This window comes from Pipistrellus hanaki, assembly GCF_964339955.1.
Source record: "Pipistrellus hanaki genome assembly, chromosome: 12".
NCBI lineage: Eukaryota > Metazoa > Chordata > Mammalia > Chiroptera > Vespertilionidae > Pipistrellus > Pipistrellus hanaki.
Window position 1 is genome coordinate 13,827,183 of NC_140514.1, and position 23,624 is coordinate 13,850,806.

The following is a 23,624-nucleotide window of genomic DNA, read 5'->3' on the forward strand; positions in this document are numbered from 1 at the left end:
AAAATGGACTCAGCAGACATTTTCCCGAGACATTTCATTTTCCTTCGATTGAAGAAACAAATCTACATACGCCAAAGTCCCAGCCCCCCACACGGGCCCTGGCTCCCTGGGCACCACACACGTCTCTCCTTCCTCCTGAGTGTCAGCATTCCTGCTGACACATGGGCTGGAGGAGTACTCAGGGCCGAGAGCAGGAAGGGCGCCCTGGACCACCTGCAACCGTGCGAGGCAGAGAGGCCTTACGCGGTGTGTCCCCACAGCTAACCAGGCTTGTCTCCGGCTCATGTTACTTAGCATTCCAGAGCATTCGCCATCACGAGGGCAATCTGGGAGCTTTCTATACATAACTGGCCCACTTTCATTGTGCCCCCTGTGTTCAGAGCACCGTGCTAAGTGCTAGGATGAGGGGAGGATACAGGGAGGTGTTCAAAATAGGCAGATAGAGAGCGTGAGAAGTTTCCAGGCGGCGGTGAAATGTCAAAGAATAGTGTGCCATAGTGCAGTGATTGGGGAGGAATGGCCGTGAGATCTGGGGATGTACGGTTCTCAAAGACCAGACCAGCGGTGGGTGGGTCTCTAGTTAACATACTCCCCCCCACTTCAAGGGAACCCTGACTGGGCCTAGGGTCTGGGGCCTGGAGCTAGTCCCAGAGTGAGAAGCACAGGAAGAACCAGAGGGCAGAGGTGCACCCTGCTCTCCTGGAGGTGCTGAATGTCAGACTGGAGAGTGTGCCTGGTCATCCGCTGCAAGGGTTGGGAGAGGGGCCAGAGAGGGCCAACTGAGTCAAAGGGTCAGAGGTCAGGGAGACACTGGGATTCAGCAGGGAATGAGGTCAAAGCAGGAACCGTATGAACAGGTCCAGGGCAGTAGCAGACGGGTAGCCAGGCGCCCAGGGCTTGTTTTATTGACCAGAAGCTGCTGGTACGTGCATGAGTCAGAGTGGCTTCCAGGCCTGGAGTTGAGCAGATGCCATGGAGGAGAGAGCCTACTGTTTGATCTGATTGGCTCTCTTTGACTCTGCTGATAACACCCGTAAGCAGAAGGTGAAGCCCGTTCAATTCCAGCACAAGGAAGTCTTTGCAAAGACGGTGTGGCCTGCCTGGCGGTGGGGGCAGAGCCGGGACAGCCACCTGACGTGAGTCAGCATCATGCGTCAGAGGCTTTGGGAAAAGGTCACGTTCGTCTTGGCTGTGTCACAGGTTTAAAGTTCCACCACGAAGGAGTGGTGCTTCTGGCTCTGTCTGTGCTGCTCAGACCAAACAGGCAGGTCTGGGGAGCCCCCTGGAGAGGGGCCATGCTCCAAGAAGGCATGCCTGCTACGTGAGGCAGGGCTCGCGAGGCTGTTCTGCCATAAATGGTTCAGGGCGCTGAAGAGAAGATCAGGGAAGGGTGGTGGGAGGGAGGAGACATAACATAGCAGCCATGACCTCTGACATCCCATCCCATCCCATCCCATCCCATCCCATCCCATCCCATCCCATCCCATCCCATCCCATCTGGGCTGGTTCATGACCTACGAGGCTAATTTCACAACCTGGTCATGGGTTGCCACCGCCCGGAAAGTACAGACATGTAAGTAGAGGCTGTGGGAGGATGTGGTAGAAGAATTCACTTATCCAACGAGAGTCACAACAGGACGCCAAGGCCCTCCTGCTGAGAACCTAAGGTTATAGAGTTCTCTGTTGTTTTATGATGGGAAGATAGGACCAGGTAACCTTTAACCTGCAAAGTGCTAAGAATCTGAATGGGGATGGGGGGAGGGAGGGGGAAGAATGGAAAGCAGGGGCAGGTGGGAGGGGCACTGGGAAGTCTCCTATCAGGTAGGGTCCTGCCTGAGGTTCCATGCCTGTAGAATGGTGGAAACCACGACAGCGACAGAAACAGGAAAGCCCTAAGGAGCAGAGTCTGGGAAGACAGATATTTAGTTCCTATTTTAACACTTCATATTAAAAAATGGGCTTTTGAATGAGAGCTTGTTGAGTTTGAGGTGATTGTGAGGTCAGGGCAGGATCAGGGGATTCAGAAGTCCAAAGCATTCAGAAGGTCACAGTGTCCCCCACGTGTCATTCGAAATAGAAACACCATCAAACAACATGCACAATGGAATCCAACAAACCTCCGCGTTTTCAAAAATAAAAGGCTGGCTGTGCTATTGCTGGAGATGATTTTGGTTTCTCTTTCTCTGCCTCTCTCTGCGCCTCTCTCTGGTTTCCCTGCTTAGCGGATGCCCTGACCATTCATTCCTTTCAGCTGCCGTCTCAGTGACCTTGTAGCAGAGAGAGCATCCAGGGGGAACAGCTCTCAGGGGTTAGACAGACAGAGGGGAGCTGGGAAAGAAAGAAATGAAGACACAGACTGGGGAGTCTGGTGCAAAGGAATTTAACAGGAAGCCCCGGAAATGGGCAAATCTCCAAGTGAGGGGAAGGGGGGAGAGAGAGATGAGAGAACAGGGCTGAAACGAGATTGGACAATGTCCACATTTGCAAGGCTGGAAGAGGAGAAGAGGGTCATTAAAACAGATAGGTGCCTTGGCTGGACAGCTCAGTTAGTGTGTCGTTCCCAAAAGCCAAGGTTGCAGGTACAATCCATGGTCAGGGCACATATAAGAATCAACCAATGAATACATAAATAGATGTAACAAGTCAATCTCCTCCCACCTCCCACAATCTCTCTCTAAAAAATAAATAAAAAAACAATAAATGAAAATTTTAAAAGAAGGGGAAACAACTAGAAAACAGAGCAACGAGGTGCTTTCACATCTAGGAAACTCAGGGAGCAGAGGGTTAACTGTCAAACACTTTGAAAGAGCAAGATGAGTAAGAGCTTAGAAAGGACGGGGCTGGTCTTCAGCTGCTTTCTTCCAAGCCTGAGGAGCCGCCGCCAGCTTCCTGAGTTAGGTAATAAAGGCAGGAAGAGGAGTCCACAGAGTGGCTATTCAAAAGTTGGCTGTGAAATCATTTGTCCAGCCCGAAAGTCCATTAGAAATCCATGGAGTGTTAAGGGCCCGAGCTGGCCCGGCAGAATGCACTTGCAGTTGGCTGGGGCAGGGGAAGGGCAGGGAGGAGTCTGAGAAAGCTCCCCATCGCTCTCTTCTCTCCCGGCTGGGTCCTGCCTGTCGCCTCTATGTTTAGACACGGCTCGCACTAAAATACTAGCTGCCTGGCCCCCGTCAGCTCACACTGAGATGCTGGTGGACTTTATATAGCTCTCGGGCGGGCACACGGGAGGGAGCAGATGGGACCTGAGGAACACAGAATGCTACATTGCCTGGTGCGGTGAAGTGGGGCTAGCTGACAGATGGAGCCTTTGGGAATGGGCCCCAGGGTTGCCTGGCAACCGTTTCCTCCAGGCTGGGCTTCTAGGGCTCTAGGAGGTTGGATTTGCTCTCCTCTGCTCACCAAGGCTCAGCCAGGCTCAGCCAGGAGGAGGAGCAGAGCCCACCGTGGCTTGAGTATTGGTGGAGAGGCACCCTGTCGGGGCTCCTTGCTGGGGCAGAGAATTGGCACAGGTCCCCTTGAGGCCCATGGCGACCCAGTGCCGAGGCTCCAACCTGGTACTTAATAAACGTTTGTGGGGAGGAAGAGTAATGACAGACCCCTGGAATGGACTGTTATCACATTTACTATTTAGTGGAAGGTTGAATGGGCAGAGTGAACATCTATGGCTGATGCTCAATGTAATCATATGGGTGTAAAAATATTGAAACACTAGAGGTCCAGTGCACAAGATTTGTGCACTCAGGGAGGGGGGTCCCTCAGCCTGGCCTGCACCTCTTGTGGTATGGGAGCCCTCAGGGGATGTCTGACTGATGGCTTAGGCCTGGTTATCTAAGCCATCAGTTGGGACATCCTCAGCATTGCTATGGAGGTGGGAGAGGCTCCTACCGCCTCTGTGCTGGCCAGCCGTGAGCCTGGCTTCTGGCTGAGCAGCACTCCCCCGCTAGAACACACTGACCACCAGGGGGCAGCTCCTGAATTGAGCATCATAGAAACTGGTCATTCCACCGTTTGGTTGATTTGCCTATTAGCCTTTTATTATATAGGATTTACCTCCAGCATGGTTTATAGTCTCTTCTCTGAGTCCCCAAGTACCCCCACTACAGAGGTTGTCTGGTTCCTCCCCAAGGTCCCCTTAGCCATGCTCAGGATTTTGCATTAGACTATTTACAGCTGGCACAGCACAGTCCTCTGGGGGCTCCCCAGCCTTTGGGCCAGCAGCTGGCCTCTGAGTGGAGGCATCCACACACTGGTTGTTACTATCTCTTTTGCTCCAAGAACCAGACCCAGCCACCAAGCCCTCTGCTGCCTCTGCCCTCACTTCTGCATTCCTTCTTCCCATCACTCCTGTTCTCCAGACTAAGGCTGATGGCACAGAGACTGAGCCTGGGCTGCAGACTGGGGTGAGGAAGGTAGCAGACAGGGTGCTGTCACCCTCTCTGGAGCCCTGGCAGACACACGGGGGAGCTATAGGGCCATTTCCTGTCCTGCCGGAGGGTGGGAGCCAGTGATGCAGCCTACCCAGGAGGGAACCCAGCGTCCCAGATTGGGTCAGGCCCCTCTGCTTCTATTGCCACTGAGGGCTCTCGGGCCTCGGCCTTATTTGGTTAACAAGTCATGAGACAGGGCCAGGCTGGGAGAGCTGAAGGCAGTGGGAACATGAACTTACCCCTACCCTAGGCCCGAGATCAAGTTGAATAACCACGTACATTCCTTAAAGGAGCTGAGTCCTTACCAGAGCCCTCACAAAGGCCACTGCGATGTGGCCTTCTCCACACAGCTCCCGGGCCGTCCTCTGACCCTCTTTCTGCTGGAAACTCCCCATTCAGGCTCTACAGACACTGATCACAACTTCTGACCGGCTGGCTTCTCTCCTGGCCTCCACCTGCAGACTGACTTTCCTATCTGCCTCATGCGCGGCTGCTCAAAGGAGCCTTCTTGCCCTAGCCAGTTTGGCTCAGTGGATAGAGAGTCAGCCTGCAGACTGCAAGGTCCCAGGTTTGATTCCGGTCAAGGGCATGTACTTTGGTTGCAGGCACATCCCCTGTGGAAGGTATGCAGAGGCAGCTGATTGGTGTTTCTCTCTCATCAATGTTTCTGACTCTCTATCCTTCTCCCTTCCTCTCTGTTAAAAAAAAAAAAAATCAATAAATTATATTTAAAAAATAAATAAAAGGAGCCTCTGGTCATCCTTCTGGCTTCCTGACTCCCCTGCTCAAGAATCCACGTTCCCCACCCTCATCCTCAACCCAAAGAAATAAGTGCTTCTCCCCTTTCCATTCTCATCCACTTCCTCCCACCCTCCAAAGGCCATCCGCTTCCAGTGGACAGCAAGATGGGCAAGGAGGAAGCTGGGGACGAGCATGAAGGTGGAAGGGCAGGGTCAGAGCTCTGGGCTCCTCCCTCATTACCTGTGTGGGGCAGGAGAGGGGTATATCTGCTGACAGGTCCAGGGTTTCCGTTTTCCTTCCCAGGGGTTCAAGCTGGTTGGGGAAGGAGAGAGAGACACAGGTGTACTAATTTGTTTACACAGAAATGAACATCTCCCTGCCCTGGGAAGGCTCCCAGCTCGATGTAAGGGGCCTTGGCTTTCACTCCTGGCTCTGCCACTTGCCAGCTGTGTGATACTGGGCACATCTCTCAGCTTCTCTAGGATTCGGCTTCCTCATACATTCATAATGTAGCTGGGCTGTTGAGAAGCCTCAGTGAGAAGCCTATGTGAGTGCCTGACACACAGAAGATGGTGCATGTATGTGAGGGCTCTGCTTTGGATTCATGTAAAGAGTCATCAGCACAGAGGAGAGAGTGTGGCTAATCCTGGGATCGTAAGGACTCTGTGTTTTTAAATCCATGGACGTGTACAGATGTGTGGCCACTGCTCCTCTGTACCTTGCTGGCCAAGGAAGGCTGAGAACTAGCACCTCCAGTCTATGGGGGCAGGTGCTTTGCTCTAGACTAGGACCCCAGAGAAACAGGGCCCCCTCACTTACCATGTTGACCCAAAGGGCTCTGGAGAGCTGGGAGTGGAATTTCTGGCTTGCGTGGATGCAGTCGGGAGCGAAGAAAGACATATCCAAGCGCCCATCCTGGAGGAGAGAAACAGACCTTCCTCAAGACCTTGTTGGCATCAAGGGTGGAGAGGGAGCCACAGCTGACTGGCCTCAACACACGTCTCACCTGGGGGTGCTCTGAGCCACTGGGCAGGGCCTGATCACCTCAAGAGGGAGATCAGAGCAATCCCACAGATCAATAGTTTTGGGTGACCCTAAACCCCATTGTCCTTCTGGCCCAATTTCCCTTATTTAACAAAAAAAGAGTCCTATTTGATTTTAGGCACATTGTTGTGATGCCCTAGTCCATGCCATGCTTGAGGGCATGAGATCTAGTCCCTAAGGAAGTCTTGGCCAGCCAGATGGGGAAAGCTACTTCCCAGCCATTGGCCAGATGCTCCTGGTGGACTTGGTGGGGAGAATGGGACCCACTCTCAGGGAAGGCCTGGGCAAAACCAGTGTGCCACCTTCCCCTTTCCTGAGGCACTCAAGGTTGCTCAAAGCTCCTTCCAGTCAGGTGAGGCCCTTAGGATGGACACCCAGGTGGACAGAAGCAAGTCCCCACCCGGGTCCCCTCACAAGTCTTCTGCTCAGAGTGGGAATGTCAGGTGCAAAGCAAGCAGGGGTGGAACCTGAATGCCCAGGGCCCTCCTCTGTGACCACAGCACCATGTGTAGGTGACAGAAAAGGAGTATTCTGGAGCCGGACATGCTCGAATCTTGCCTCTGTGTCCTGTATTTCCTCTATGATTTCAGGAAGGCTACTTCACATTCCTGAGCCTCCGCTCCAGGGGGAAAATAAAACTCACCTCCAAAGGTACTTGTGGCAAGCACAGTGCCTGGCACCTAGGAGACGCTCCATAACACGGAGGCTGCTTTCCCACCTCAGGCTGGCTCTGAGAATGCAACTCAGGTGCTCCAGGAGGCTGCGCTCAGCAGACCTGCACCTGGGGAGCTGCCCGTGTCTTTCCCACATTGCTCACTCTCTGGCGGGGAGCACGTGGCATTTCTGCCCTGACTGTCCTCCTCCCTCCGGGAGCCCCGCTGGGTGGGGCAGGGACGTACCTCCAGGACGGGAAGCCTGGTATTCCGGAAGAAGGGCTGCAGCACCACGGAGAAGTCCTCCCGTGTGTCGTAGCGGCCGGACTCCACCAGCTCGAGCATGCTGCTCTGGGGACACACCCATGGGTGCCTTCAGCACAGGCCCCCGGTGGCCCCAGGGCCCATGGGGCAAGGGTGGGAGTGGTGGGCAGAGCGCCACCGCCCTGGGAAATGGGGGTGGTGGTGCTGACTCAGTCCTTCCCCAGAGCTGAGCAGGCAAACACACTTGATTGCAAAGCTCTTTCCAGAGAATTGGAAACAGGTTGGGTCGCCTCTTTGTTTTGTTTTTAAGGGATCTGCAAGCTCTGAAGGGCCAGGCAGAACGTCCCACAAGAAATGGAAACCTGGGAAGAGTCTCCCAAGAGCCCCCCCAGGCTGGGGACCTGCAACCTCTCCACCCGCGGAGGAGGTGAGGGGGCAGCTGGGCCCCGTGCAGGGGAGGGGAAGGGTATCCCATGAGGTATCCAAGGCTTTGGTCCTCCTCAGGCCAAGCGTCGGGCCATGGGGCTTGGCCACCTAGACTCCCTTGAACCCACTCCAACCAGGTGCCTGAGACGCCTCAGCCAGGCGGGGGGATCTGGGGGGCAGAGGAAGGGGCCTAGATGGTGAAGTCTTCCCTCAAACCCTGAACAGCTCTTCCCTTCCCTGTGTGCCTCTCTCCCCTCGGGGGATCTGGGCAGGTGTGTACATTGCATGGGGGCGGAGGGTGGGGGACAGAGCACACCAAATGGTGCCCTTCTTGTCTCACCTGGTAGGCTCTGGTGATGGCTTCCAGCCTGGCCAGCTCCAGGGAGCTCTCCCGAGGCGTCAGCACGCAGTTACACAAGACGCTGCACAGAGAGGGAGGCAGGAGGGCCGGAGCCCGAGCTCCAGTAAGGGGCTGGTTCCGCTGCACCGGCAGCTCATGGAGCCCGGGCTTCGGAGCACCTGTGCCTGAGGCTCTGATGCACACGCTGGGGGCGGGTTTCAGGCCTGACACGGGGCCTCAGGATGCAGGGAAGAGCATCCTCTCGTAGTAACAGAGCACAAGCAGTGCTCTGCAGGCGCTGGGCCAGAGCAAATGACACCGAAAGAGCGAATCTAGGCCCTGGCCGGTTTGGCTCAGTGGATGGAGCGTTGGCCTGCAGACTGAAGGGTCCCAGGTTCGATTCTGGTCAAGGGCATGTACCTTGGTTGCGGGGACATCCCAGGTAGGGAGTGTGCAGGAGGCAGCTGATCAATGTTTCTCTCTCATTGGTGTTTCTAACTCTCTCTCCCTCTTCCTTCATCTCTGTAAAAAATCAATAAAATATATATTTTTAAAAAGAATGAATTTAGGCAATGAAAGTGAAACGTTTCATTTTTACGAATAAAATAAACATGCATCCTTTGGCATTGGGCTTCCCGTGCTCAGGCCCTCAGAAACCTTAGTTGGCACCAGTGCCCAGTGTGGCATTTATTTTGTTATGAATTATTTCATGCCCATGAAATGCACTTCATGCTATCAGCTCAGATGGCGTGGCTCAGTGGTGGAGTGTTGACCTATAAACCAGGAGGTCATGGTTCGATTCCCAGTCAGGGCACATGCCGGGGCTGTGGGCTCCCTCCCCAGTGGGTGGGGGAAGGGGTCATGCAGGAGGCAGCCAATCAATGATTCTCTCTCATCATTGATGTCTCTATCTCCCTCTCACTCTCCCTTCCTCTCTAAAATCAATTTTTTTAAAAAGAGAGAGCACTCAGGACAGTGCCTAGTTCACAGTAAGTTCTGTCCAAGTATTTGTTACATAAATACGTGAACATAGAAGGTATCTTCTGCTTCCGTTTCGCCATCCGATGCTGTACCCCCCACTGGCTGGGGCCACTAGCCTTTGTCCCAGCTGGCCTCTTCCCTGGGGCTCCCCCACATCACAGACACCCTGCTGACACGTTGAGGTTGGATATGGGGTGAATCATGACTCTAACCTCTCAAAAAGGAGTTGTCCTGGCACAAGGCCCCCTGTACAGACTTGGGCACGTGAACAGACCACGTCCCAGAGACCCGAAGGCGTTCCCGCTGCACGAGACAGACCAGGAGTGAGCGCTCCTGCCGCCGAGGGCAGCCAGCACCTGCCTACCTGGCCTGCTGCACCGGGCACTTGTCTGGGTTTGCCAGGAACACCTGCCGCATGACACTGGGGCTCATGAAGTCCACAAGGTTGACCAGGGCCCTGGGCACCTGAGGATAAGGACAGGGGTAAGAGAGGGGCTCCAGGGGCACCTTCTCCCTCCAGTTGCTGAGTGGGGGTCGGGGAAGCGCCAACACTGGGCTTTCACCCAGGATCCTGTGGCCATGCTCCCCATGGCTGCAGCGAAGGGCAGCCCAGGGGACGGGGTGAGGTGGCAGACCCAAGTCTAAATGCCGCGAGCTCAGCTCCGTCCAGCCATCAGTCAGTGAACCCAAACCTGTCAGCTTTCAGTGTAGTGGGCTAGGTACCCTGTTTGCCAGACATTAGCCCTGGACCATGTCTCTCTGGCCCCGTGGTCGGCAAACTGCGGCTCGCGAGCCACATGCGGCTCTTTGGCCCCTTGAGTGTGGCTCTTCCACAAAAGACCATGGCCTGGGCAAGTCTGTTCTGAAGAAGTGGTGTTAGAAGAAGTTTAAGTTTAAAACATTTGGTTCTCCAAAGAAATGCCAATCATTGTACTGTGGATACCTGTTAGTATTTGGCTCTGTTGACTAATGAGTTTGCCGACCACTGCTAACCTGGACTAACTCTGCTGAGCAGGTCCAGACTCAGCCACCCAGAGAACAGCCTGGTGGTTGGAGGGGCTTGCCTATGCTGGGGGTGGGGGCAGAGCCCAGTGCTGGGGAAGGGCTTGCTCTGGACACATGTGTGGCCCAGAAGGCAGTGCCCAGCCTGAGAGTCACCCAGCTGCTGCCTCCAGGGAATGTCCTGGGTACGGGTTGGGGGGACAATGAGCACCCACACTGCCTTCCCTGGTCAAGCCCAAGATCCTTCTGGGCTGATTCCAAAGGCAATGAGGCTTCCGTGTGCACAGGCCCCAGCCTCTGGAAAGGGGAGGAGCCTTCACCTTCTCTCCCCGCTCCACCTTCGCCCTGCCCCCCGTGCCTGAGCTGTGCCACCCACCTCTCTGTGCAGGGTGTCCAAGGCACTGCGGAGATGGTCAAAAAAGTTGGCTGCAGAATAGAGATTCTGGGAAGAGACAGGAGGGAGAGGAAGAGCTGGTTAAGAGGAGAGGGCTGTGGGGTGGGGGGTGGGGGGGGGGCGAAAGCCCCCTTGGCTCCAGCCTCAAGGACTTGTCCTCTCTCTGGCCTCTAGCCGTCACCAGCTCATCGTCGGAATCTGAGACGAGCAGCCGCTGCTATCAAAGATGGGCCAGCAGAAGACTGGAACCTTCAGCCAGAGCTTGCGTAAAGGGGCAGAAATGGAGAGTCCTCCTTCAAACTGCTTGGGGGGGGGGGAGGGGTGGTCCAGTCTTTTTCTTTTGGAATTTTCGGGAATTGTAAGAGGGAGGGGCAGGGTAGAAGCACCATGGAGCTGCCACCTGATACCCTCACACTACCTGGAGCCAGAAACCTGAGGGTCCTGGGGTAAGGAGTGTGCCCGTGCGCGGACACACACACACACACACACACACACACACACACACACACATAGGTGTGGGCGTGCAATCCGAGGGTGGATTCTAGGGATCGTCCTCAAAGAGGCGCTCCCGAGCCTACATGCCGAAGTCAGGAGCCATGAGCAGGCCGGGCCCCCATTACCGAATCCGTGCAGAAGTCACACAGGTCGCTGCCTCCAATCAGCACCGTGATGACCTTCCAGTCCTCATGGAAATTTATTCTCTGCGCAGAGGGAGGAACAGGCTTGATGAGTTCCAACAAGCAAATCTAAAACACCACCGCGCTAACACGTCCTTGTCCGCTTGAAGTCATAAAATCAGACTTTAGGGGTTTATTTATAGATCACAGGATCTTAGCATCCGGAGGGACGCTCAAGGACGTGGTGATCAGCAACAAACCTCTCTCCATCAACGCAATCTCCTCTGAAGGGTGGCCCTGGTTGGGTGCCTCTAGTGACAGGGGGGCTCGCTGTTCTCACAGCACACCAGTCCACGTGGGAACTTTTGTGGGTTAGGGCATGAGGGTTTAAAAGGAGCCGTAAATCAGACTCACGTGATCATCTTTCATCCGCTGCACCAGAGTCTGGACCTGTCTTGTAAGTTCCCTGAAAGGGAGAGGAGATCAGTCCTGTTCAGGAACAGTGCCCGGCTTTTCCCTCCTAAAGGGTCTGTCCTGGAGGTCCCCAGGGCAGGAGCCTCACTGTGTGAGCTGGCGGAGACCCCGCTGCTCAGGGACAGGAGCGCCTTGCCTGTTCTGGAGAGTTATTACAACAAACAACCCTTTGAAAAACCCACTGAGTGTTTGTCCTAACGCTGTAGTCAAAGGACCTGCCAATCACAATTGTTCCTCATCCTCTCCTTTCAATAGAACCACACGTGCAAAGCGCCTTTTAGGATTCCATGCTGGGACGCCATGTGTAGCCTCTGAAGGACTGGCCTCGCTCCTGAACTCAGGTCCATGGAGCGTTGGCATGCTTCCCCTTTCTGCCCTGGCTGCCGGGAAGCTCACAGCATGATGCTCAGACACAGGAACCATCCAAATGCTCCTACTGACGGAGTGCTTTCCTCTCCCCGCCATGGCTGTGGCTTTTCTCTTAAGAATATGTTATTTTAAAAAATAAATGTATCTCAATGCTCTTAGAAATAGACGGAGAATAAATACACACGGCACACGTGTGTGGGTTTGTAATTTACAAAAGGACTGGGTCCCGGGCACCCCAAGCTCCCACTGGTTCAGGGCCCTGTTGGGATGGATCCTCAGACTGGTGATCTCCTGGGACCTGACGGTGGGCCCGTCTGACCTGACTCCCATTCCCCAGGCTCAGCAAACAGCTCTGGGCTGTGCCCATCAACCAGAGGGCATGGGCGTCAGTAAGAAGATGACAGTGTGACAGAAGCACAGCTGACGGGGCTGAAACAAGGGAACCCAGGCCTCTGGGACCCCTGGGACTCCCTTGGGAGATCGGCCTGAGAGGCTGGGCACTTCTGCTGCTGCTACCTCCGACTTCTCAGCGGCACTGCTGCACACGCATACATGCCCCCTTGGCACACGCAGGGCAGCATTACCCCGAAAGGGGGTGCCTCCCGCAGGCCCCCTCCCCAAATGCGTACTCAGCCTTCGCGCCAGGAACAGCCTGATTGAGGAACGCGTTGGTGTCGTTGGCCTCGCCCGTGCCCAGCGCGTAGCCTGTGAGGTACTCGTTAAACTTCCGAAGGATGTCTGCGAGAAGAGGGGGAGAATGGGACGCGGAGCTCAGGAGGGAAGGCCAGGGATCTCCTCTGGTCTAGAGTCGCCAACATGGGCTGTGCTACCACTCTCATGCAGCCCGGGAGGGAACAGGACGGGACAGGACAGCAAGGGCCTCCCAGCTCGCTCGCGCTCGCTCGCTCTCTCTCTCTCTCTCTCTCTCTCTCTCTCTCTCTCTCTCTCTCTCCTTTACAATCCACAGAGAATCCTCGCTGTCTCATCTGATTGTCTCCTCACACTCTGGGCCCGCTGAAGAAGAGGAGGCTCAGAATGTCTGGTGACCTGCCCTTGGTCACCTGGCAAACACACAGAAAGGACAGGGCTTGAGCCCAGGTCTCTGGGCTCCAAATACGGTGTTTATTCCAGCCCTATAAGCCCCCTGTCCCCATGCCTCTCTATTTATTTATTTATTTTACAGAATATTAATTCAGTGTTTGGTTATTCATAGATTACCCCCATTAAAATTTAATGCATGCCTCACGTACACAGTCTTTTTCTGCCCCAGGTGCTTTGAAGCAACAGAGGCATTAGATAGGAGTGCAGAAGGCAGAGCTGAGCAGGGAGCAACGGCAGCGCACGTTAACAGAGTCACTGCTGTTCTGCAGAGGGCTCTGTTCGATCAGGCGGCTTAGTGGAGTTCCAATGAATGTGTCTAAACATGATCACAATTCATTTATATTGGCCAGAGAATGACCCCTACCCAGACAGGACGCCGAGGGTATTTAGTTGTCAACAAGCCCCTCCTCCCAGGTCAATAGCAGTCCAAGGAAGACACTGTTTCCTCCTTTCCTAGCTGAGAGGCATCTCAAGAAACCCGAGGGTCAGATGCAAGGAGAGGACAGACTCCAGCCCCCGGTGGTTACTCACTCGGCAAGGTGGTCACGGTCTCCAGGGAGCCGTCTCCTCCTGAACTGCAGGGAGGAAGCCAGTATGAGGTTTTTTGTTTGTTTTTAGCATCCATGTGCCAGACCCACCCATCTCTGTGTTTGAGGGATTCTGAGAAAATCTGAATTCCCCAATGGGCTGGTTTCCCCCAAATCTAGGATTTGAAGGTAAAAGAGAGCTGTTTCATTTCTCCAACAAATCAAGAGGGAGAGAGCTTAGCTGAGTATCTACTATGTGTCCAGCCAGGAACTCCACTCTCTGCATTAGTTATCTCACATCTCCCCAAGCTTATGAGGTCTATGCCACTATTTCCATTTGACAGAATAGGAAGCTGAGGTTCCCTAACTTTCTAAAGGCTACTAAAACCCAAAACGTAACAAAAACCAGCTTGAGCTGGAAACCTTTAGAAAAGGGATAACTCCTTTCTGTCTAGTGGGGAGGTCAATCTCACAGCCTTTCTACCATAGTCTAATTTCACCTAATCTAATTGTTTTCTGGCCTTCAATCTAACCCCAAGACACACTCAAAATTTCCTTTCCTTCCCTGCATTAAAATTGAATATATGTGGGAAGAGAGAAGTATACCTATTTTAACAGAGTTCAATGGTCAGATGCACTGCATTTACTGTTATTTTTTCCCTCTGCACTTCCCTCCTCAATCCCAGCCTTCGTCTAGAACCATGGTCGGAAAACTGTGGCTCGTGAGCCACATGAGGCTCTTTGGCCCCTTGAGTGTGGCTCTTCCACAAAATACCACGGCCTGAGCGAGTCTGTTTTGGAGAAATGACATTAGAAGAAGATTAAAAAATTTGGCTCTCCAAAAAAATTTCAATCATTGTACCGTTGCTATTTGGCTCTGTTGACTAATGAATTTGCCGACTACTGGCCTAGACCAATAGATCATAAAAACACAGTGTTTAGCATCCAGCCCACCAGGACAGGCTTCCGAAGCACAGGCCATGAATCAAAGTCATGGCTGTGCTTTACTCAAGGAATGCTTGGCATGAAGTTGACTCTTGCATACCAAGGTGGTCAAGGGCTTACTTAAGCCAAATGCTCAGCAGTCCCTGGTCCTGGAGAGAGAGAGCAGCCAGGTGAGCCCTGCCCTTCCAGCCTCACTCAGGTCTTTCTCTCCCGCCTCCCAAAAAACGTCTGACCCGAACTTGGCCGATGGTTGGGCATTTGTATGAGCTTCTGATTCTTTCCCAATTTTCCACCACGCTGCTGCGTTAGCTGCTTCTGACCCTCCTTTCTTTGAACTAAAAGCACGAAATCAGAACACCCCACACTTGCAAGAAAGTGATAAATCATGCACCGTCTCTAATCACGGTGTTCTCACTCTGCTTCTTTTTCTCCCTCAATCAACACAGAAACATAAACACAGAGACACACGTAAACACACAGGGCAAGTGCTTTCTACTGTAAAAGGTACCTTTGTTCTAAAAATAAGTGTTCTAGCCGATCAAGACCAATAGGCTACGGAATCTCTCTCTCTCTCTCTCTGAGCCCATTTTAGAGCGAACATTTCCAGGAGAAAAGAGAGAATTAGACAAATACATATGGAACGGGGATTGTAAGCCCTCATTGTGACCAGGATGATGTGAAGCGTGAAAGAAAACGGATCCATACGAACAGCGAGTCTACAGGAGAAGTGCAGACTCATGTGATTGGAATGACACCATGAGCTCAACGTTACACCATGAGCTCAGCGGCTGGGCTTGCGCCTCCGCTGCCAGCACAGAGCAGGGAAACGCAGAGGAGATGCTCAGGAATGCTGGCCGAAGGAGCTTCGGTAATGTGAGGCTGTACTCATTAACAAGACAAAGAAATGCGTTTTCTGGTAAGTTTTATTTTGGTCCTTTGAATGGTGTCCAACAAGCAAACTGAGTTCGATAAAAAGAAAAGGCAATGCTCTGAAGTCCACACCGTTAAGCTATGATTCTCACAGGTCCAGGGGCCTCAGAAATACGCTCAGCCAAACCTCCTGCTCACAGCCACCCACCTCCCGATAATTCGGGGTCCACTTCTTCCCGGTCCAACTCCATGAGGCCCGCCCTGTCCACTTTCCTTAGAGGAAGCAGATCTAATTGCATTTTTAATTTTCGTAGGATCATTCACTGTCTAGTATTTCCAATCGGGGAGCATTTTTTACTTCAGAAAAACTGCTTTTCTCAGATTAGTCTAGTACAGAGATTTTTAACTTTTATTCACCTTATGGCACACATAAACTGATTACTAAAATTCTTCAGCATACCAGAATATATATTATAATTTTGGCCGATCTGACAAAAAAAAAAATAGGTATACATTTGACTCATTCACAGCGATGACTGACAATCTAAGGGAAAGAAGTCAGTGCCCCTGACGCAATAGTCAGGGATTGCATGTTTTAAAATTGCTGCGGCACACCAGTTAAAAATCGCTGGGCTTGTATGTGGACCGTTTCCAGGGGACGCTAATTGGTATACAAACAAAGCAGGCCTTCTGGGATTAAGGGAAACACTGGATTAAATAGATACAATTAAAAAAATTTTTTCTTCATTGTAGATCATCTCAGAGCCCTTAATATGCTAACATGCATGGGAATTCCCCAGAGGAAAGCTATGGTAGGTAATGTTTCCCCCAAAATACAAATAATTTTGCCCTCTTCAGGAATGTGGCTGGGGCTGGTGTTCCCTGGAACACACTTTGGGGAACAGTCTACATAGTCCACCATGTGTCAAGCTGTCTCTCAGGCTCTGACCCAGAGCTTCATCTTGAACACCTGGGAATCCCGGGACAGGTATTTAAAAACATTTAGAACAAACGAAGGGCTTAAAGGACTAGCAGCCATCGAACAGATGGGGCCTTGGAATGAGAACTCCAAGACAAACGTGAGTTCATATGGGACCTCACTTGCAGGAAGAAGCGGCACAGCGGCCACATGTCCCTCTTGCTGCAGAGAGGAACGTTAGGCAGAAGTGGCCTTTGTGTGTATCTGACTCTCAGCACCTGTCCAGGCCAACTGTTTGTAAGAGTGTCAGGTCACCTCCCTTCCCCAACTGCACGCCAGGTCCAGCGTCGCCATCACCCGTGGGCGGGCGCATCTATTTTTTGTTTCCCACATTTTCTGTGATGTGAGGCCAGGGCCCTCGCTGGCTAAGACTACATGCAGCTGCCACGGCCTCAGACTTTTTCCGGGTTGGAATAAGCTCGGCTTCCTTCCTTCCTCTCTCTCAGGTGTTTCTGTTCCTCACAGCCTCAGTAACGTTTGGGGCCCAGGGGTCCGGAGGGGAGGCTCGGTTTTGCTCCCAGGCAGCCTGCTAGTGGCCACTTACCTGGCTAAGATATGTGGAAACCTAGGGGACATCAGGGCTGGGAGGCGATTTCCTCAGCTCTCAGGGTGATGGCCTCTTGCTACCCACGCCCTGGGTCCTCTCTGTGGGTGGCTACAGGCTGAGAGAGGACACCTCTGAGTGTCCTCAGGGATGACCGGAGAACGGTCACAATCCTAATCACCCCAGTGTTCCCTCTCACTTTCTCAGAAGGAACGACTCATAGGAATAATTCACTGCGAAGGAGAGGGAGGAGGCAAGTGCATGGCCGGGCCACCCAGCTTCTCGTTAGCACGCTGCCCTCTCGTGGCTGGCTTTGTTCTAGTTGTTCTGAATTCTGAGCTCATCGCCAATGACTGGCAAGCATGCTTCAATTCTAACTTTATTAGGAAGGAAACTTAAGAACACCCACATCTAACCACCCCCCTGCTACCTTGAGCTTTTCTACTTCTGTGGCTGGAAAGTTCTCTTTCCCCCTTTCCCCAACCTAATGGCTAATCTGTGTCTCAACATGACTGGGGACCCGTCTTCTCTGGGAAGCCAGGTTGGAAGTCCCCCTTTGGCATCCATGTGGCACTTGGCCACTGACCGGATGAGCACACACATTTGCCGGTGCTCCCCTTACATCCCCCTCAGTCCACGTGTGTTGGCTGTGATGTTGTCTTGGTTATTTCCTCCCGAGGTGGATTGCATTGTGGAGTTTTCTGAGTAGGTGTGTACATACACGTAAAGGCAGAGGTGCGACTACAGACCGACACGAGTGGACACATAGAGACACAGTAGACAGAGACGTGGTGCACGTATACATGCAAACAGGTGGGTGGAGACTCAGAGAGCTGGTGGGTGTTTTTCAGGTGCATTTCATGTTGGCTTTGCTGACCCAGGAGTCTGATAAGGACCCTGGTTTGCTTTTTCTGCACAATTAAAAAAAAAAAAAAGAAAGAAAAAGAAAAAGAAAGGTCACCAGCAGTCAAAGATCTCTCTACTCACCACATGGTCACATCTGGCAGACAGACATAGAGGTTTTCCTTCTGAAAGCCCCTTCCAGACCTGGTCCCAGCTCTTTGGTATTTATGTCTTTACAGGAGACAGCCCCCCCCCCCCCCCCATCTCTGGGAGTGGACATGGGATAGGAGGGGACTATGGGTTAACGTTACCTATATGACAGCCCTCGATACTGAGTGGTGACATCAGAAAGGTCGTCTGGTTTGGAGCCGATTCCATTGCCAGCCTTAGGAAACACACAAAAACGCACAGGGAACTCAGCAAGGGAGAGCGCGCGGAGGCTGCGGGCGTGCAGGGGGTCCCCAGCACACGCATCGCGCATGAGCAGAACGCTGGACGGGAGTCAGAAACCCTGGGCTCGCGGCCTGCTCACCGCAGCTGCCTCCTCGCTGCACAGAGGGCCTGGCTTGCTTATGTCACAGCGCTCCTTGCATGACCAAATGGGATCAGAGTTGTAAAAAAAAAACCAAAAACGGTTTGGAAGCCTCTGCAGTGCTTTACAAACGTGAGACACCGTTATGGTTTTACTGTCAGCGTCATGCTCCGGAGTTCCCCCTAAGCCCGAGGAAGAGGCCACGGATCTTGGCGGGCTGCAGTGGGCAGATTTCTCATGAACTTGACGCTCCTCTCCTTCCCGCTGGGGCCTTCTGCAAGGCAACCCATGGCTGTAGAAGAGCGGCCTGCCCGCAGCCCTCTGGGACGGCTGAGTCCTTCTCTGAACTTAGGAGCAGCACGCCAGCCACAGCCCTGGAGTCGCTGCTGCTCTCCGTGCCAGGCAAAGCGGACAGGGCCTGAGCTGCACCGTCCGCAGGGGAAGTGCGCCCACACGGTGGGGTGTAGGAGGGTTTTTGAGTTGAATGGCATTTTTGCAATGGTTAAAAAGTGGAATAGGTGTCTGAAGCCTCCACTGCCTGAGAGCATTCAGTCCCCTCCTGACAAGGACTTCCCTTGGCACAGCTGAATGGGAAAGGGGCTGCGAAACAAGCCATGGCCATGTTCTTAGATGGACAAGGCCAGAGCAGGGAGGGGGACACGGCAGGGGTCGGGAGCGCAGGCCCTGGAGTTGGCACTGGCACCGGGAGCTACCGCAGCTACCCGCCCCCCCCCCCCAACTCCACCCCTGGGGCCTTACCGTCAGAGAATCCCCCAGAGCAGCCACGACTCGGATGTCTGCAGGTCTCAGGGCGTGCACTGCGGAGACAAGCGGACACACTTGAGTCTGCGGGAAGGAAGCTGAGTAGGAGCCTAGTGCTTCTTTAAGCGAGATCGGGAATGCCAGCGTAGGGCGCCTGGGCCTCTCGGGTCTGAGGGTCCATGGGCCCTGGAGGCAGGGGTTATATAAGGACAGACTATCCCCATAAGGACACAATAGAGGAATACTGGACCTATGGGAGGGAGAGGTGCAGGGAGAGAGGAAGAAAAGGGAATGGAAGGAAGGATGGGAGGAAGGAAGGGAAGGAGGATGAGAGGGAAGGGGAGGAGATGGGGAAGGGGGGAAGAGGGAGGGAAGGCGGCACAGTGGGAGGGAGGGAGGGAAGGCATGGTGGGATCCCACCACTGTGGTGCCAGCTGTCATGTGGAATACCATCTGTGGCCCCAGTGCAGAACCAGGCGGGCACTGCGCCATCGGAGATTCAGTTCCGGGCCTGACGCACTCCTCCACACCCCGCCCCCCCCCCCCCCCCCCCCCCCGCCCATTTGGAGCTGGTTCTGGATTTCCAACAACAACTGAGAAATAATCGGATCAGGCCTTCCTGTGCCCCAAGTGCCTTCTAAAGCTTCAGGTGACAGGGATCGCAGAGCCTAGAGCCCAGGACAACTCACAGAGCTGGGCCACTCTTGGGACTCGCTCAGCACCCCACACCCTACCTCTGGGCCTCAGTGAGGTCAGGCCACTGGGCGAGGCCACTGGGTGGGAGGTCACATGCTCCTCCCTGTGCTCCCTGTAAGGGGCTGACATGGAAGGGCAGCGAACAGCTCCCGGCCTGACACCTTGGGGCCTGCCAGGTGAGGCATCTCACAGGGCAGAGGGAGGCCAATCAGGGACTTGTCCCAGGCGACCGCCCAGACAGGAAGCAGGCACTGAGTTGCATGTGAAAAATGCTGTCAGAACATTCACGGGCTCCGGCGACCCTGTGGAGAGCCCTGGGTCCCGGCGTACCGCTGAGGGCTCACCTGAGGTGGGCGGTGAGTCCGAAGGGGTTTTGTCGCTGCACAGCAGCTGGCTCCCATGGCCCTAAGGGCACAGAATGAACCTCAGGGGTGAACGGACCTGAGCGTCAGACCCTGAGAAAGCTTTAACAGACAGACTCCTGTCCCCTTTCCCCCCGGGGAGGAGCCAAAAGGGCATTTGAAGAAGGTTTCCTAGGTGATTCTGGACATCAGCCACTCCTGGGATCTGCTAACAGTGCAGACCTCTCCACCAACTATGCAAGAATCCCGGCATCAGCAAAATGACCGCACCCCACCCCATCCCACCCCACCCCAGCCCCCGTCCTGCTTCCAGAGCAGCTTTATGGGGAGGATGAGATCGCCACCTATGTCTTTGCTGACGCCGTGACCTGACCGGCTGGGCCCATTGATGGAACTTACCCCGCCCTGTACCCCGCCTAAGATGTAGGTGGACGGACTTCATAAAGGAGTGTGAACCCCTTGTTCTCACCCACCCTGTTGGGCCAGTCCCAGCTCAGGGGCCGCCCCATGCATTGGCTGGTGAAATGGAAGAAAGCAACTGGCAGATACCTGCACGCTGTTCTTGTAGGTCCACAGAAACGGCGAGTCCTGTGAGAATAGGGGGGGTGAGCAACACTGTGAGCCCCTCCCTGCCAGGCTGACCCTGGAGCTCCTTCCCAGGATGCACTGGGGCCCTCTCTGCAGCCCTGACCCAACCTGAACTCCCAGAAACAATTAGAATAAACCCTGCGGTGGCTCCCAGGAATGGCCCGGCCTGCTCTTCACCTCCCACCTCGCTGGCTGGGCGGCTGTGTCACCTCTTTCTCAACCCTGCCCCTCCCAACAGAGCACCCCTTTCTTCTCATACAAGCCCTGTCTCTGCTCCCCAGGCCCCCTGGCCACCCCCTGCCACCCATACCCTGCAGCAGCCTGGGCTCCTTCCTGCCCAGGCAAGACAAGTCCGGCTTCCTGAGGTCCTGCCTCACGCAAGCCCAGCTCAGTGGGACCCACTGGGAATTCAGAGGAGCTCACAGAGGTGGGGGAGCAGCTGCAGAGGCCCAAGAATCTCCCAGCAACATGTGAGTGAGCGTGGGGGCCTGATCGACGTTGCCTTCCTGGCTAATGTCTGCGTCCCAGCGCCAGCTTCCAAATGACCACCCCACCCCCATCCCAGCAGATGTTATTCTGGAATCAGTTCCTGTTCCTCGCTCTTCCCATTGTGCCCTGGAGACCGTGGCCACATGGCGATGGAGTGTCCTTCTGTCCCATCCTGCCCTGAGCTTCTCCCCCTCCCCCCCCACCTTCCCAGTGAGAGCTGGGTGGTGATGCCGTGTTCCCCTTTCTGCCTGGAAAGAGCTGCCCGCAGCCCAGGCCCATGCTAGGGCTGGCAGTGCCAGGAAGAGATGGAGGAGCCCCCTAGGGCCTCCTGGCCACAGGGCTGTCACCCATCACAGTCCAACCGGAGAGGGCTCCGTGGGTGGTTCCCCGGAGCCCGGTGGGTGAGCAGGCGAACAGAGCTGTGGTGTACAAGGAACTGAGAAACCTTAATGTGACTTTAAAAGGCTGGGAATGATGGAGCCATGGCAGGATGTGCTTTTACTGTACCTCGTTTGGACACGTGATATTGATCTTGCTTTGAAAATCATGCCATCTTGACTTCTGGCCAACGGGTTCCAGCTAAACCAAGAAGCAGGAAGGTGGGGGTGGTGAGAAAGAGGTGGCAAGAATGGAAAGGTCAGGGCTGGAGGAGGGAGGGAGGGACAAAGAGGTGGACTGATATCGGTGCTGTGCCAGGACTCACAAAGCCCGAGTGATGGGCCTCTGAGGTCCGGGAAAGCTCTCTGGGGTCTTTTCTCAGCAGAGGAAGGACATTTTCCCCCCGAACTCGGTCATCTTACCATGTTGTTCCAGAGAGCACTGCCCGAGTGGGCATGAGACTTCTTGCTGAAGTGGAAACAGTCTGGAGCGAAGAAAGAGCTGTCCGGCAGCCCCTCCTAGGCACAGGGCAGAGAAGAGGGGCTGTGTTAAGCGACGCTGGGGAACACGGATTATGCTCAGACACAGCTGGGCATGACCTGGGCCTCCCATTTCTCCACGGCGCGAGCTTTCTTTACCGGGGTCTTCGGCATGTCCACTCTTTCGAAGAACGGCTGCACAACCACCGTGAAGTCATCCCTCGTGTCGTAGCGCCCACCCTCAACCAACTGGTGCGTCCGCTCCTGCAGGAGGCAAACGGAAGGGGGTCAGGGCTCCCTGCACCTGTTCCGGCTTGGTGCAACCCTCTTCTCCGCCAGAGAAGGAAACAGAGTCTGGACTTGGAGTGAAATCAATCTCAACTGATCAGGAGTCCACTATTTTTTAGATCAGCCTTTATCTCAACCTGTCCTCAGCCTATGTTGCCGTTGCATACATTTGACCATGGAATGTAGGGGAAGACCCAAGTCCATCAGCTTGATCCTCTTGTAAAGCTCTTGGTTAAAATTTGGGGACAGGGCCTGGCTGGTATGGCTCACTGGTTGAGTGTCAACCTATGAGATAGGAGGTCACGGTTCAATTCCTGCTCAGGGCACATTGCCCGGGTTGTCGGCTCGATCCCCAGTGTGGAGCATACAGGAGGCAGCTGGTCAATGATTCTCCTCATCATTGATGTTTCTATCTCTTTCTCCCTCTCCCCTTCTCTCTGCAATCGATAAAAAAATATATATATGTTTTAAAACTTGGAGAGGGGTACATATTTGATCAAATGACTTGTTGGGATAACCCTTACATTTACTTTATTTCTGTCCTACATTTGTTCAGAAAATCCAAGATGAGTCCACACCATTGAATGCCTATTTCTATAGCATGGTGTGTGAGCACGCGGCTCCCGGCCTGCACACTCCTGTGAGCCGCTCAGGTCTGTCCAGGAAGGTGATGAAGCTGTTCCTCTCACAGCTTCCACTCGGGCTCCGTTCCAGGAGGACCAATTAGCCCAGTTCTGGCTCTGCTCCTGCCAGACTGCCGTCTCCCTGCTTGCCAGGTGCTCACCATTCGGGGCCAAAACCCTGGCTGCCGGGGGAGGTCAGGTTAGCAAACCCGAGAACATTAGGGTGGTCACTTCAGAAGACACCACGCACTGTCTCTGTCCAGGGACAGCCAGAAAGAGGGCGCCTGTGTGGGGAATGCCTCAGTGTGACCTCCCAGGGGAGTCTCCTGGATACAAGCCGAGCCTCGAGTGGGGCAGAGGGTGCGGTGCCACTAGCTAGATGGTGGATTTCAGCAAGATGCTTTCCTTCTCCAGACCTCTATTTCCTCATCTGTAAGTGGAGGATATTTGGCAAGACCTCGACCATCACTTAAGTCCTTCCCAATGCTACTGGTTACTCCATGGATCAACCACAATGGCTCACCATGGCACCATGCCTCTTGAGAAATGAAAGAAACTGTCTAGAATGCCTGGCACCTGGTGGCACTAATAGCAATGATCGTCTCCAGGGGGAACCCATCGCTTTTGCTGGAAGTAGGGAGGGAAAGGGTCCTGAGAGAGGGCCTGATGGCCTCAGGTGGCTGAGGTGTGAGTTCCTCCAGGACACTAAGTTAGAGTCTCAGTGGTAGCAAGGTCAGGCCTGGAACAGCTGGCTAATCTAGAAAGGTTGAAGGCAATTTGGTGAATCGTTCTTTTTGTCTACCAGCATCTGAACCCCCCCCCCGCCTCTCTCTCTAAATATATATTTTTATTGATTTCAGAGAGAAAGGGAGAGAGAGAAACATCA

The 23,624-nt window shown here is 54.0% G+C and overlaps 1 protein-coding gene across 1 annotated transcript in view; it reads right to left on the reverse strand.

Moving 5' to 3' along the window:
• Nucleotides 1-23,624, reverse strand: part of PLB1 (phospholipase B1) — an 87,849-nt gene that overhangs the window by 26,401 nt on the left and 37,824 nt on the right. The window contains exons 20-36 of the mRNA XM_084900207.1: nucleotides 21,987-22,091; nucleotides 21,771-21,866; nucleotides 21,478-21,549; nucleotides 20,443-20,481; nucleotides 19,876-19,936; nucleotides 18,833-18,891; nucleotides 17,853-17,926; nucleotides 13,365-13,408; nucleotides 12,362-12,470; nucleotides 11,304-11,355; nucleotides 10,893-10,973; nucleotides 10,255-10,320; nucleotides 9,241-9,341; nucleotides 7,896-7,977; nucleotides 7,112-7,216; nucleotides 5,988-6,083; nucleotides 5,409-5,480 (exon numbers count right to left, since the gene is read on the reverse strand). Coding sequence (XP_084756333.1) covers nucleotides 5,409-5,480; nucleotides 5,988-6,083; nucleotides 7,112-7,216; nucleotides 7,896-7,977; nucleotides 9,241-9,341; nucleotides 10,255-10,320; nucleotides 10,893-10,973; nucleotides 11,304-11,355; nucleotides 12,362-12,470; nucleotides 13,365-13,408; nucleotides 17,853-17,926; nucleotides 18,833-18,891; nucleotides 19,876-19,936; nucleotides 20,443-20,481; nucleotides 21,478-21,549; nucleotides 21,771-21,866; nucleotides 21,987-22,091 — 1,314 coding nt within the window. The remainder of the gene's footprint in view (nucleotides 1-5,408; nucleotides 5,481-5,987; nucleotides 6,084-7,111; nucleotides 7,217-7,895; nucleotides 7,978-9,240; nucleotides 9,342-10,254; nucleotides 10,321-10,892; nucleotides 10,974-11,303; nucleotides 11,356-12,361; nucleotides 12,471-13,364; nucleotides 13,409-17,852; nucleotides 17,927-18,832; nucleotides 18,892-19,875; nucleotides 19,937-20,442; nucleotides 20,482-21,477; nucleotides 21,550-21,770; nucleotides 21,867-21,986; nucleotides 22,092-23,624) is intronic.